This window comes from Mustela nigripes, chromosome 6 (genome assembly GCF_022355385.1).
Source record: "Mustela nigripes isolate SB6536 chromosome 6, MUSNIG.SB6536, whole genome shotgun sequence".
Lineage (NCBI taxonomy): Eukaryota > Metazoa > Chordata > Mammalia > Carnivora > Mustelidae > Mustela > Mustela nigripes.
This window is the reverse complement of record NC_081562.1, coordinates 30100774-30115103: the sequence shown is the minus strand read 5'-3', so window position 1 is coordinate 30115103 and position 14330 is coordinate 30100774. Positions and strand designations below refer to the sequence as shown.

At 42.7% G+C, this 14330-nt stretch overlaps 1 protein-coding gene across 4 annotated transcripts in view; it reads right to left on the bottom strand.

Moving 5' to 3' along the window:
* Positions 1-10053: 10053 nt before the first annotated feature.
* The window catches only part of POC1B (POC1 centriolar protein B), a 97769-nt gene continuing 93492 nt past the window's right edge, over positions 10054-14330 (bottom strand). For all 4 annotated transcript variants that reach the window (XM_059402370.1, XM_059402369.1, XM_059402368.1 and 1 more), the window contains one exon: positions 10054-11630. In XM_059402370.1, the coding sequence (XP_059258353.1) occupies positions 11526-11630 (105 nt within the window). In that variant the 3' untranslated portion in view covers positions 10054-11525. The remainder of the gene's footprint in view (positions 11631-14330) is intronic.

Genomic DNA, 14330 nt, shown 5'->3' with positions numbered 1-14330 from the left:
ACCTGCCCGACCCTGGGATCGAGTCCCATATCAGGCTCTCTGCTTGGCAGGGAGCCGGCTTCCTCCTCTCTCTCTCCTCTCTCTCTCTGCCTCTCTGCCTACTTGTGATCTCTCTCTGTCAAATAAATAAAATCTTAAAAAAAAAAAATATCCTGCCTGACCCTGACCAGAAATCAAGATGAACGTTGTCAATAACGGGACAGATTGACATTACGTGTCCTTTGGTATGACACGCACAGAGGAACAGCACCACGTCCGTGATATTCCTGGCAAAATGCATATAGTATCATAGAGAAACCCAGTCTACAAAGCCAAACTCAGGGAAATTCTACCAAAAAAAAAAAAAAAAAAAAAAAAAGAGGTGTGACATCTTCAAGAACACTGAAGTCATGAAACATAAAGAATGATTGAGGAATACTACAGAGACATCAAAAGGAAATGTGACACAGAATGGTGGACCGGAGCCAAAAGATTAGAAAAGTGTTTTTCTGGACGTACCAGAACAACAGGTGAAATCCAGATAGGGGTAGGTGGATTACGTGGTGGTTCTGTGTGTGAGCGTCCTTCGATGGCTAAACTGTGGTTACGGGGGAAACGTCCTTGTCTTCTTGTGAATACACACTGACATTTCTAGTGGGATTGGGCGTCGTGTCTGCAACTCTTTAATTGTTTCAGGAAAATAGATGTGGGGGGACAGATGATCTAGGACAGACGGACAGAAGATGGATGGATTGATGATAGATATAGAAAGAACGATAGATCCATAGATGATAATAAAGCAAAAGTGGCAAAGTGTTAGCAACTTGGAAACCTGGATAAAAAGGATATGGCTTTGGGGGACCTGGATGGCTCAGTCGGTGGAGCTCATGATCTTAGGGCTGTAAGTTCGAGCCCCACCTTCGGTGAAGAGATTACTCAAAAATAAAATCTTAACAATAAAAGTATCTGGCTTCATGTTACTCTTTCAACTTTTGAAATTATTCCAAAATAAAAAGTAAAAAAAGAGAAATGTTAAAGAGTCTTGTAAAGCCAAGAGTCATTAGGTTACTTACCATTATTCTTAAAATGAGAATGTTCACAATCACCATAAGACAAATGGCAAATATCTGTATCTATGTTATTCTATAGAAGATATAGATAGGGAGCATCTATCTACCGTGTATATGCACATGTGTGCGATTTGCCTGGGATCTGGCAGACCTGCCGAGTCAGAACACGAGGATGCTTCTAGAAGCTCCAGGGGAGAGGACAGCTCACAGCCAGCATGGCACAGTTCCCTTTAAGCAAGTCTTGCCAGTTCTGAGAGCTCTTCGGTAGGTCTGGGAAGGAAGAAATTCTGCTTCCTGTCTTCTCTTGTGCGCTATTTCACTCACCAAGGTGTAAAACCTGAAAATGAATGACTCGGCAGAGCTTCCCAAACCGTGTTCCTCAAAGACATTTGTGTTCTATGAAAACAAAATCCAAACCCCATCTGGTCCTTGGATTGAAGAAGTCTATATCATGCTTCCTACCCTAACTTCTTCCTGGACAATTACTTCTTTTCTTTTTTTTTTTTTTAAAGATTGATTTATTTATTTGACAGACAGAAATCACAAGGAGGCAGAGAGGCAGGCGGTGGGGTGGGGGAAGCAGGCTCCCTGCTGAGCAGTGAGCCTGATGTGGGGCTCGATCCCAGGACCCTGGGATCATGACCTGAGTCGAAGGCAGAGGCTTTAACCCACTGAGACACCCAGGCGCCCCTTCATTTCCTTATTTTAAGTAGGTTTTTTTGTTTTTGTTTTTGTTGTTGTTGTTTAAGTATAGTTGACAAACTTCCGGGACACTTAGAGTATGCATTAGTTTATAAATGTTTTACAGATGGTTGCATTTTGTGTAATTTGGTATTTGGCGGACATCTTTGGCCATGGAAGGCTTTCCCTCCCACTTAATAAATCGCTGATTCCATGCCCTCCGGTGACACTTGTGTTTCTCCTGGTTTTCTTTTTCCCCAGGGCTGTGTGAGCCATTCGGGAGGCTGAAGGGAACCACTTGAAGGTAGTGAGGCCTCAGGACACTGGTTGTTCTCGCAGCTCTGCCTTCCAGCCTGTGTCCGTTTATCCACAGGGTGACTTACCTCATGCGAATACTTGTAGGAAATCAAATGTCTATTTTCTTTCCATTTTCGGAATGATCGATGGAAAGATTTTCCTACTTGATCAGCCCCATGAAACCCAAAGCTTGTTAGAACCAAACCTGTGACCTGAATTAAACGGACGATTATCTGCATTCTCTTAAACGGAATACGGCGTAGAGCCTTCTATTCATCTCCTGACAACTCCTTCTCACTGGATGAGATTATCGGAAATACTGGCTCTCATTTCAATTTACTTAGATAGTATTGGGAAAGGAAATTAACAAAACAAAACAAAACAAAACAAAAAACCCCTGAACTCTGGATAATGTGTCTACATGGATTAACTGAAAGAAAATGTCAATGTTCATAGAAAATGTACATGCAAATGTTCAAAGGTTCAAATATTCACTTTCTTTGGCTGCAAGTAATAAAAATCATACTAATTACATAAACCACAGGACATTCTTCACTGGGGTATCTAAAACTGGGTTTAGGGTCTGTTCCCTCAAGATCAGAAGATAAAATTCTGCCTCCAGAATTTTGCTTGACATTTTCACAGAACTGTGTTTCAGACGGCAGGTCCTGAGAATCCTGAGCGACCGGAAGTCGTTAGCCAGGACCGCGGCCCGTGGGCCAATCGGAGCTATAAGGGAAGCGAGGAAGGGAGTTTCTGGCCAAGGGAAGCGGGATTGTTAGGACCAGTAAGGCAGCTGCTTCAATGAGCTCAGAATGCTTAACAAGAGAGTTGTATTTTATTCTAGAAGTTAATACGTCATTATTTAAGAACGTTTGGAAAACCGAAGAAAAAAACATTTCCTAAGACCCAACGTCTTCTCTCAATGCATTATGTACTACTGTTCTAATCCTATTGTACATAAAGAAGGATATTCCTTTCTTCTTTTTTCCCCACTGAACATACGATTATTTGAAAGCTTGATGGTTTTTGAAATATGTTTACTGCCTTGAACTAAAATACAAAGTAAAGGAGGCAGCAGAGACCAGTGGAAAGAGGGCTGGCTCAGGGCCGGAGAGGGGCTGGCTATGGCCTGGGTCCTGGCACACATTTATCCTGAGTTTCCGTTTCCTCAAGATGAGGAGCTGTTTCCTCACTTCTCCCATTTCCGAGTCCACGGGATCGTGAGAGCTGCCCTCTGAGCCACACAGGCACACTGTTCTGACACTGACTGGACAGAGCAGTGACCGGCCACAGAAACAAGCAGACAAGGTGTCTGGAAGGGGACGCTACGTGACACGGGCCGCCTGTAGGGACTAACAGAACGTAGAATCCAGAGTAAATGACCATCATAGAGTACCAGATCTTCCCGTTTTTGAACAGAACCCAGAAGCTTGGATTTTCATGAGCAGTTGTTTCATTTTTAAATATCGGTGCCTGGGGGCACCTGGGTGGCTCAGTGGGTTACAGCCTCTGCCTTCGGCTCAGGTCATGGTCCGAGGTTCCTGGGATCAAGCTCTGCATTGGGCTCTCTGCTCCTCGGGGAGCCTGCTTCTCCTCTCTCTCTCTGCCTGCGTCTTTGCCTACTTGTGATCTCTATCTGTCAAATAAATAAGTAAATAAAATCTTAAAAAAAAAATATATCGGTACCTAAACCAAAAAGCCGCAGAGGCGGAACAGAACCCGTATGCCCGGCGCCCGCTGGCAATGCCAGTTGCACCAGTGACCAACTTGACCAATGGCAGGTACACGGACACCGAGAGGGGTGTTCTGAGGAGCCCCTTCTAGGACAGCAATTGGATTATTACCCAAAGTCTAAGACATCAAATGCTTATATTAATGGTGAATAAATGGAGTCTAGGATTTTATCGCCTCTGGTTTCTTCCATCGGCCAGATAGGGACTTCCATTGCTTCTTCCCATTGCAAGTGCCCCCCCTCCCCACCAGCTTACAGACGCTCTCCTGAATACGCAGTGTACTGGAAAAGAGTCAGGACCCTCCTTGGCCACAACTCCTCTTATATGCATCTTTCATGATCCCACCTGGTCCAAGCAAGATCCCATCCTGCGTCATTTGCCTGACGCTCGCGGTTTAGGGAGAAATTGGAAAGGAAAATGATGAAAGTCTTAGACAGGTGTTCCCCAGAGTAAAAGCTGCCACCTTAAGCCACATTAATTGTTCTCTTCAATGCCCCCCCCCCCCACTCCGTGGGTCTTTAATCTCTTCTTTTCAGAGAAAGAGTGATCAACATCACAACATCACAGTGACAGGGAGACACCCCCCTCCCCCTGCGCTTGGCACTTACTACTCTCACTCGCTGAAAGCAGTGCAAAGAGGATTTAACGACTTTGAACTTTTTACGTGATTTTTGCCTTTGACACAGTTATTATTAAGTGAGTTCTCAAAAGGCAACAACCCGCTACAAGAACATCAGGTTTCTAAATGATTCATCTTCTCACAGACCTTGATATTCAATCCAGGTGTAGGAATAAACAGTGTGGCCCTCAGGGTCTATCCTTGGGGCTTGGAAAGGCTTCAGTGAAATTCTAGAGCAAGGGACCCAGGCACTTCCCCTGACTTTCTCTTTGTTCTACTAACTTTTTATCTCTGGAAAGCAAAGGGATTTCCTTTGGGGATTAAGCAGAGGAAACAACCTAAGGCGGAGATAGTGAGAATTATGAGATGCGAGATATCCTGGAGTCTGACTGAGCAAGAAGCCCTTCACCCCCGTCTCGGACCTTCTCTCTCTTTCCCAGCAGAGAGCTCCGCAGCTTCTGCCCATCTGAGTTTTGCGGTGTCCGTTCTCTGGGCCACAGGAGGATCCTGGGCAAACACAGACGTGTCTCATCCCAAAGTGATGGCATGCTGCCTTTTTTTTTTTTTGTATTTTTTTTTTTAAAGGTTTTACAGGTATCCTTTTGTTAACACAAAATCATTTTGAAAAGATATTTAAAAATCATTAAGTGCCCTTCTTATCTACCTGGTCATGGTTTTGAGTCACTGAAAGGAACAGAGGTTAGAATGAGGCAGATGATTAATTTTCTTAATCATACATTTGTACCAAGAATATGACAAAAGAGAAATACTCTTTTTTTATTAAAAAAATTTTTTTTAGTGTTCCATGATTCCTTGTTTGCATATAGCACGCAGTGCTCCTTGCAATGCGTGCCCCCCTTAATACCCATCACAGGGCTCTTAAAAATACTCTTCCTGCTCCCAGAAGGTTAATGTGCCGCTCTACAAGTTTGTCCTAGCCACACTTTTTATGCCAAACCAGGAGTCTGCAGAAGGATTGGAGTATGACAGTCAAGAAAAGGCTTTGTGTCAAAGGAGTTACAGCAGCCTGACATACCCATCATCCATCAACACAAGGCTAGATAAAAAGTACACACACGCCGCTACCCGAGAGCCATGGAAAAATCTTGAAATGAACAATTACATAAATCACATTCCTATTACATTTGTTTTCCCGATTTTTCCACTCTGATGAGTGACTGACATTTACTTTAAAAATGTTCACGGGGGGCGCCTGGGTGGCTTAGTGGGTTAAAGCCTCTGCCTTCAGCTCAGGTCATGATCTCAGGGTCCTGGGATCGAGCCCTGCATCGGGCTCTCTGCTCAGTGGGGAGCCTGCTTCCTCCTCTTTCTCTCTCTCTGCCAGCCTCTCTGCTTACTTGTGAACTCTGTGTCAAATAAATAAATAAAATCTTAAAAAAAAAAAATGTTCACGGTAACCCGAAGGACCAAAGTTTAAGTTAGCGACATTTTTATTAATTACTTTTGAAATAAAATAAGTTTTCTTCTCCTTTTGGTTAATGCTTGACTTTAAAATTTTCAAAGAGCCAACTATTTTTCCCATTTTTTATGTGAACTTTGTTATATTTTCCTTTCACCTTGTTATGATCACTTCTTACATTTTTTTTAAAAAGATTTTATTTTTTTATTTGACAGAGAGAGATCACAGGTAGGCAGAGAGGCAGGCAGAGAGAGAGGAGGAAGCAGGCTCCCCGCTGAGCAGAGAGCCCGACGTGGGGCTCGATCCCAGGACCCTGGGAGCATGACCCAAGCCGAAGGCAGAGGCTTTAACCCACTGAGCCACTCAGGTGCCCCCACTTCTTACATTTTTAAGGAAAACCCTTGGCTCATACTTTCATGGTTACAGTGGTATCTCATCTAATTTCATGGGTTACATTCTATTTGCATTTAAAAATACTCTTCATTACATTTTGGAATTTCTTCACTGCCCCGAGTATTATGGGATTTTAAGTTTTCTTTTCCGTGTTTTCTGTGTGATTGAGCATTTCATTTGGTTATTTCTAACTTTATGATTTGCTCTGTGGGATACATGGAATATAGCATTGGAACTTCCTTCATATCATGTAATCTAGAACATGGTCAAATTTTGATTAAAAACCCACTTGACCAAAAAAGAAAATTTGCTTATCTTTCCATGTAGTTCTTTGTACATACGTTAAGTCTGCCCCATTAGTTTTGTGTAAGACTGTATCATGGATTACTAAAATTCTACTTCTGAGCTGTGGATACTCCCAATTATTTATGTTGCATTTCTGCCCATCTTTTCCTCTCATACATGTTTTGCTTTATAAATTCAGAAATTTTAGATGAGTGAGCTAGTTCTCCTGCTGCTTTTGTTGTGAAATCTACTTTATTAGAAGACCCTCAAAGCAGAGCCTTTATTTTTAATAGGAACATGTTTGAGATTTGGCCCAAAAGACAACTTTTGTACTTTGCAAAGAAAAAAAGTAGTTGTGCACACCCTCTCTGTCCCCATTAACTTCTGCCTCTTGGCAAGCCACTGACCTATTTTCCTAGTGAGCCCAAGCTGCCATTGGGACCGAGAGTCCCAGCTGGGACTTAGGGAGGACAACCTGACAATTACACAGTGTTTCTAGATTCCATGTACATTCATAAATCCTCTGGTGCATGAAGTCCAAAACCGCGTGACTTGCTCAGGCAATGACATTGTATGAACCATAGCGGAATATGAAGCATACGATGTATTGAAGCTATAATTCCACTTGAAAATCTATTACAGACCCATCCATACTTATTACTGAATTTGCTCATGAGTTGAACATGATTGTCCATAACCTCCAAATATTGGAGTCCTTTTTCTCTCAGCAGCCAAATATTTCTACCCATGGAGAGAGGGCTTATCTTTCAATCCTCTTAGATGCACAGAATTTATTTTGAGAACAACAGACCAAGTTTGCTCCTCATGTGAATGAAAGGTTAAGTGAGGTTCTGGATTGCTTTGTCTTAAAAGAAAAGGCAGAAAGCAAATGATACTTGTTTTCCAAAATGTCAAAGGGCAGGGACCGTATGAATTTCCGGTAAGTCTTTGTCTCACTGGCACTTACTTGGTTCACAATCCAGTCCCTTCTCCCACTTTTCATTTCTGCCCTGCCTCTATTTAGGATAATTACGGCATTTGTATGCTTGGGCTGAATCCCTCTGAAGTTGCTCAGAGACTTGCTTTTGGCCTGAACCCTGAGGTTTTCTGTGTATGGAAGGCTAATTTCTTTTACATAGTATTCTATTTGTACTTTTAATAAGGAAAACATTAATTCTGGATTAAATACCATGCTTTCATTCATTAGCACTTAATACCTGTATCCTTCCCACAGTTACAGTTGAAATCATATTACTTGAAAATACAGGCCAAGGAATCAAGATGATTAATAAAGAGCATTAATATCTAACATTTACTGAACACTTAATTCTCTGACAGCTATTGTGCTAATCATTTCACAAACATGATTATTATTTTCAACCTTTTATAGGTAAGGAAAATGAAGCTCTGTGAATACCTTTCCTAAAGGTCATACAGCTAGAGAAAAGCAAAGCCGGAATGTACACCCAGGCGTTTCTGGCTTTGAAGACTGCATGTGGGGCGCCTGCGTGGCTCTGTTGGTTAAGTGTGTGCCTTCGGCTCAGGTCATGATCTTAGGGTGGTGGGATCAAGCCCCACGTCCAGCTCCCTGCTCTGCAGGGGATCTGCTTCTCCCTCTCCTTATGATACCTGCCTCTGTACCCTTGCTCATGTTCTTTCTCTCTTTCTCAAATACATAAAATCTTTTATAAAGGGGGGGGTGTCTTAAAAAGAAGGCTGTCCATGTACCTATGAGCATACAACACATAGTAAGCCAGAGCAATACCCACTCTGCCCCAAGCATCTAAATTTTTACCTATGTTACTTCTGCCAGTCCACTCAGCCTAGTCTTAACTACTTTCAGCTGGAAGTGAATTGACAAATGTTTTTAAAGCCCTCAAATAAATGAAAATTCCCATTTACTCAACAAGTATCTGCTATGTGGTTGGCGGGGGAACCTAGAGATGACAGCACTTGCATTTTGAGAAGGTGGAGCCACAGTGGAAAGGGCAGAATTGCAATGGTATTGCCATCTGTGTTGGACCAGAGACATGCAGGGAATGAATGGAAGTGAATGATTTCATCCTGGGTGGTCACGGAGGGCACCTCTGAAAATGCACCTTGTAGGGGTACCAGGCTGGCATAGTCTCTGGAGTGTGCAACTCTTGATCATGAAGTTGTGGGTTCGAGCCCTATGTTGGGTGTGGAGATTGCTTAAGAATAATTTTTTTTTAATAAAAGATTTCATTTATTTATTTGAGAGAGAGAACGAATGAGAGCACAAGCAGGGAGAGCAGCAGAGGGAGAGGGAAAAGCAAGCGGGCTCCCCGCTGAGCAGGGAGCCTGATGCGGGGCTCCATCCCAGGACCCTGGGATCATGACCTGAGTCGAAGGCAGGCACTTAATTGACTGAGCCACCCAGGAGCCCCAAGAATAAAATATTTTTACAAAAAGAGATCTTTGGAAAGGCAACCTGTGAGCAGGGCTGGAATGTTAGGAGGGCTGGGGACGGAGAGTTCCAGGTGGAGGGAATGGCAAGTACAAAAGCCCTCAGGCAGGAGTGATTTGGCTTCTTCAAAGGAAGAAGCCCCTAAGGCCAGAGGGCAGTGAGGGAGGGTGACCCAAGGCAGGGGGGAGAGGAGTTCCACAAGAAGGGGGTAGGGGTCACATTACTACTGCCAAGGCTTGAGCCTTTACGCTGCTGAGATGGGAAGCCCTGGAAGGTTTGGAGCAGAAGGGCCATATGGGTAAACTCGCTCTTCAGTGAGTACTCTGGCCTACTGCAAGGACAGCAGACGGACCTGCGGGGAGGTGGGGGTCGTCATCAGTAAGAGAGAACGGTGGCTTAGGCCCCGGCAGGTGACAGGAGGAAGTGAGACGTGACGGGAGGTTTCATCCATTCTGACCAGATCTTCTGAACGAATAGAATGTGAGGTGTGAGAGAAAGCAGGCAAGCCTAACTCTGAGGTGGTCAGCCTGAGCTGAGCGCCTGTCGGGAGAGTTGCCACTCGCAGAGACAGAGGAGGAGACCTAGGGGAGGAGCTGGCAGGTGGTGCGGAAGGGGGGAGCCGAGTTTGGTTTAGGACAGATTCAGAGCCGCCTACTCACCAAGTGGAGATGTTGATGAGGCAGCTGAATATGCAGGTTGGGGTGGAGGAGAGGCTGGAAATCAGAGGAAAAGCAAAGAGAATTTGCAAACGCTTAAAAAAAGGGGGGGGGGATTATAAAATGACCCTCTTGAAAAAGTTTCAAGGCATTTTAATTTCTATCACCACTGTTTTTAGATCTCTTATAAAGGTCCACGATACCTGCAAAAATGTGGCAACCACACATTCTAAGAAGTGGCTATAGCTCCATCGTGGGTTTCTAGAGTGTGGGCCTTAGGCCGACAAGCAGCTAGGGCACCTGTGAGTTTCTTAGAGATGCAGATGATGGGCCCTGACTGACCCCCATGATCCTACAAACTGGATAGGGCCCAAGAAACCTGGACAAATGCTCCAGGAGACTATTATGCACAATGAAAGGTGACTGGGCTGAATAAGAAGTTTCGTATGTCAAGGTTTTAACCACCTAGAAAGAAAGGCACAATTTTTTTAAAGGTAAAATGTCTTTATTGTTTGAAACTTAAGAAATGGTAAACAAAAATCGGTATGACATTTCATTTCTTAGTCTTTTGAATGAGGTTATAAAAATACAATGCCACTTAGTCTTTATAAACTTTTGAAAATGTCTAGAAGTTCACACTTGGTATAATATAAAAAGGCACTTAAAACACACAACCAGATGATTTTTTTTGAAAAAAACCACCTTATAGATATGATTGAAATTGCTTGGGAAAATTTTATCAACACAGACTCCTACACAAATAGGACTTGACCTTTTCTTCTTTTTCAAAACATAGAGAGCATTTTCCCCATGTTACCTACAGACAGCATAAATACAGACTGCCCTCTCCCACCTTTGTTCTTGATTTAGGTTAACAGAAAAGCAAGCAAAAATTCATTTTTCTTCAATTTAATCTCTTTTTTTTTCTTTTTCTTTTTTTTTTTTTAGATAAAACAGAATTCTTCATTTGTAACCAGATCACCCTGAGCATTTTTTGGAATGTCAGGCTCATTTTCATTTTGTTTTAAATCACAATTCACTAAAAAAAAAAAAAAAAAAAAAAAAAAGGAAGACAATGATGTGAATATTATACGTACTTATTACCCAGCCACCAAAATCACCCTGAGCAGCAACATTTCTGAAGCATGTGGACATACGTGTGTGTGTGCGCGCGCGCGCGTCTGTAAGTATCACTGTTGCCTCATTGACGCACCAGAGCCTAGGGAAATCCCACTGACGCCATCATTGTAACCTGGGGTCACAGTTCTGGGCACAACCCCAATCATTCCGGGCACTCACCCACGAGGGCAAAGGATAAGCCGTGTACAGCATAAATGAAAAACCCACGGGCCTGTGTCATGTATGTAAGTGTGTTCTTGCTGTGGAAAGTCTGTGCTTTAGGAATTTTTTAAGATCATCATTTCGGGACATGGTTAAGGAAGAGTAAGTTTTTTCTGAGCTGACAGACCCATGGGCCAGACCGCTGGCTCATTCCCTGGCTCATTCCCTGCGTCCAGGATGCAGGAGAGGTAACTGTATTACTTCACCCCAAGCGTGTTGTTCATGAAGAGAACACATCCACTGCTTTAAGCAATCGCCTGAACGTGGTCAGTTGAAATGATTTAACAGTGAAATTCGGAGATTTGGTTACTTTCCTGGCAGGATTTGTACTATAAATGACAACTGGCATTTACAATAATATGGGGGGAAATATAGAGCCGCTTGGATACTTATTACTTTATTACTGCAATCATAAATGTTAATGATCTGAATTAGTCCTTGACATTGATTTGTGTATTTAAATTGGTCATTAATTATGCCTTTTCTGCCTTTTGTTCTGTTGCTCGCCCTTCTAAGAAAGGCCATGATAGTGAGTACACAGTCGAGGAACCATCTTGCACTGCCTTCCTGAGCACAGGTACATGTGGTCATTTATCAAGCCTCTGTTCATATTTTTCTATTTAACTTTTATGTTGGATAACATTGAAAAGCCTTTGCTGATTTTCAAGGCAGTCTTTGAGCTTATCCTCTGTCAAAGTCAGTCGCTGCTCCAAGATTGAAACAGTCTGTAAAAGGAGGACAAAATAATCAATGCCTGGTGACCCAATGGTGAGGACAATGACAGTCATCTCTACATAGGAGATCCTCTCAGCAACTGGAATGTCCACCCCTTTGCCAGGAAGGGGCCATAACTTAGCCCCAGAACTTGTTGTGCTTCTAGGCACTACCACTGGCAAAATGTGCTGTGAAGCAATTTGAGGAAAAGATGAAGAAGTGATGCCTTTCGTGAGAAAAGAGTAAAAGATGAGGCCTCTGTATAGACCATTCTTGTCTGGTCTCCTAAAGCACCAATGCCAGGAAGGGGCCCCAGGTAGCCTGTGCGCAGCCCCACACGCTACACGGCAGTATGGGGGGATGGGGGATGCCACATGCCCAGCCCAGGAGCTCTGTCACTCTGTCACAACCAAACCATGATGGACCCTCTCTATACCAGCTGGATCCCTAGTTACCCTTAAATTGTTATAATGATCGGCATCACCACACCTTAAAAATGATGACAGCACCTCCCAGGGTTGTTAGGAAGACTGAGCGAAGTAATGCACATAAAATGCTTACCTAAGTGTCTGGCACATAGGGCTTGAGGAATCTTAGCCCTTTTGCCTCCTGTGGCTAATAAATGAGCATATGAACACACACACACACACACACACACACACACACACACACACGGCTACTTTTAAATTCCGCAAATCTAATTTGATACTGACTACTTCATCTTGGATCTTTTAGATTTCTTTTAAACGTTTTATTATAAAATAAAGTGAATTCAAGAAGCTGCACAAAACACATGTCTCTGGATGAATCCTTATGAGAAAAATACCCTGATGACTAGCACCCAGATCAAGAACTAGCACTTGGGGGTGCCTGGGTGGCTCAGTCAGTTGAGCGTCTGCCTTCAGCTCGGGTTATGATCCCAGGGACCTTGGATCCAGCCCTGCATTGGGCTCCCTGCTCAGTGGGGAGCCTGCGTCTCCCTCTCTCTCTCTCTGCTGCTCTCCCTGCTTGTGGGCTCTCTCTCTGACAAATAAATAAAATCTTAAAAGAAAAAAAAAAAAAGAACGAGAACTCTGCCAGCCACCCAAGTTCTTTCCATGGGCCTCTCAGAATCCCCACTCCCGCCCCACCCCCACAACCGCCACCATCCTGACCATTATAGTAACTTCTTTCCTACATTCTTTAAGGTTTTATCTTTCAAATGTACATTCTTAGACACTATAATTTTGTCTTACCCATTTTCAAAGTTTGAGATGTCATTTAAAGTTCCTTTTAATTGACAGCTGCTCACCCTCTCCTCTTACTTTTTTTTTTTTTTAAACACTTTGTTGGGGCGCCTGGGTGGCTCAGTGTGTTAAGGCCTCTGCCTTCGGGTCATGATCCCGGGGTCCTGGGATCGAGTCCCACATCGGGCTCTCTGCTCAGCAGGGAGCCTGCTTCCTCCTCGCTCTCTGCCTTCCTCTCTGCCTACTCTCTTTCTATCAAATAAATAAAATCTTTTTAAATAATAAAATAAAACACTTTGTTGATAAACTCAGGCCACGGAGAACAGAATTTTGCCTGCAGAGCTTCCACCAGGCTGAATCTTCAAGTCCACGCGCTAAGGGTGCAGGTCAGTCTGATTTGTTCTCTGTATTTTCTACAAATTGGCAGCTGGATTCAAAGGCTTGATTGGACTCAGATGAGATCTGTAAGACTATGGATCTAACAAGACCGAAAGTTAAAGCTATCGGTAGACTTCTATTTCATCAGAACGCATGTAATAAGGTTTGATCATTTCTTTTCTCATAATGTTGGACCTGCTCAATGCCTACAACTATTCATTCTTGTGAACTATAAATGAAGATATTCTAATTCCATCATTTAGAAAATTATTAGCTGGGATAATTTATAAATAAGAGATGCTTTCCTCATCTACTCCTTGGTTATCCAGTGGTAGAGTTCATATAGGAAAGGCAAGATAAATACTTGATTATTTTAGTCAGCAAGTGTCAAGAAAATGAACTGATTCCCTATCATCCTCTGAAGGTAAATAATTTTTAAGATATCATAATATAATAGCTATTGCTTTCGTATTTCCTACTATAGACTATGGCTAATTAAAAATGATGCTAATAATATTTTCTATCCTTTCTTGAGTACCTATAGGGGGCAAGCATTTTGCCATATACTTTGCATACATTATCACAATCCCACATGCTAAAGCTTTTGAGGTGTATAAGAGGGACATCTTTAACACTGGCTAATTCCATTTATCTACCACATAAAATGTAATTTTCTTTTACTTGATTTCTGATTATAGTTCAGTGCAGATAAGTTAAAACACTGTGAATGAGTTAGGAGATGCTCAGTCATCTGTAATTAAAGTGAATCAGAACATGTTTCTTTTATTTGCTACTGCCCAGAAATTCACTGTTTTTATTTTGCAAGTGTGTTGTGCTTGCTTTAACCTCTTTAATTATAAGAGAAAGCCAGTCTTTCAGAATTAAAAATCATGGAGACATTCAATAAATCTTAAATGATTCATTCAACCCTGAATCAGGTAAAAAGAGGTGGAAAGATTCACTTGTGAGAGGCTCTAAGGACCTGACATCGACTAGGACAGCGCAGGCGAGGAAGTCATATGGGAAATAAGCCAACCAAAACTAAAGCTGGCATGAGGCCGAAAGGGAAGATGTCTTTAAAGGGAAGAAATGTCTGATAAATACAGA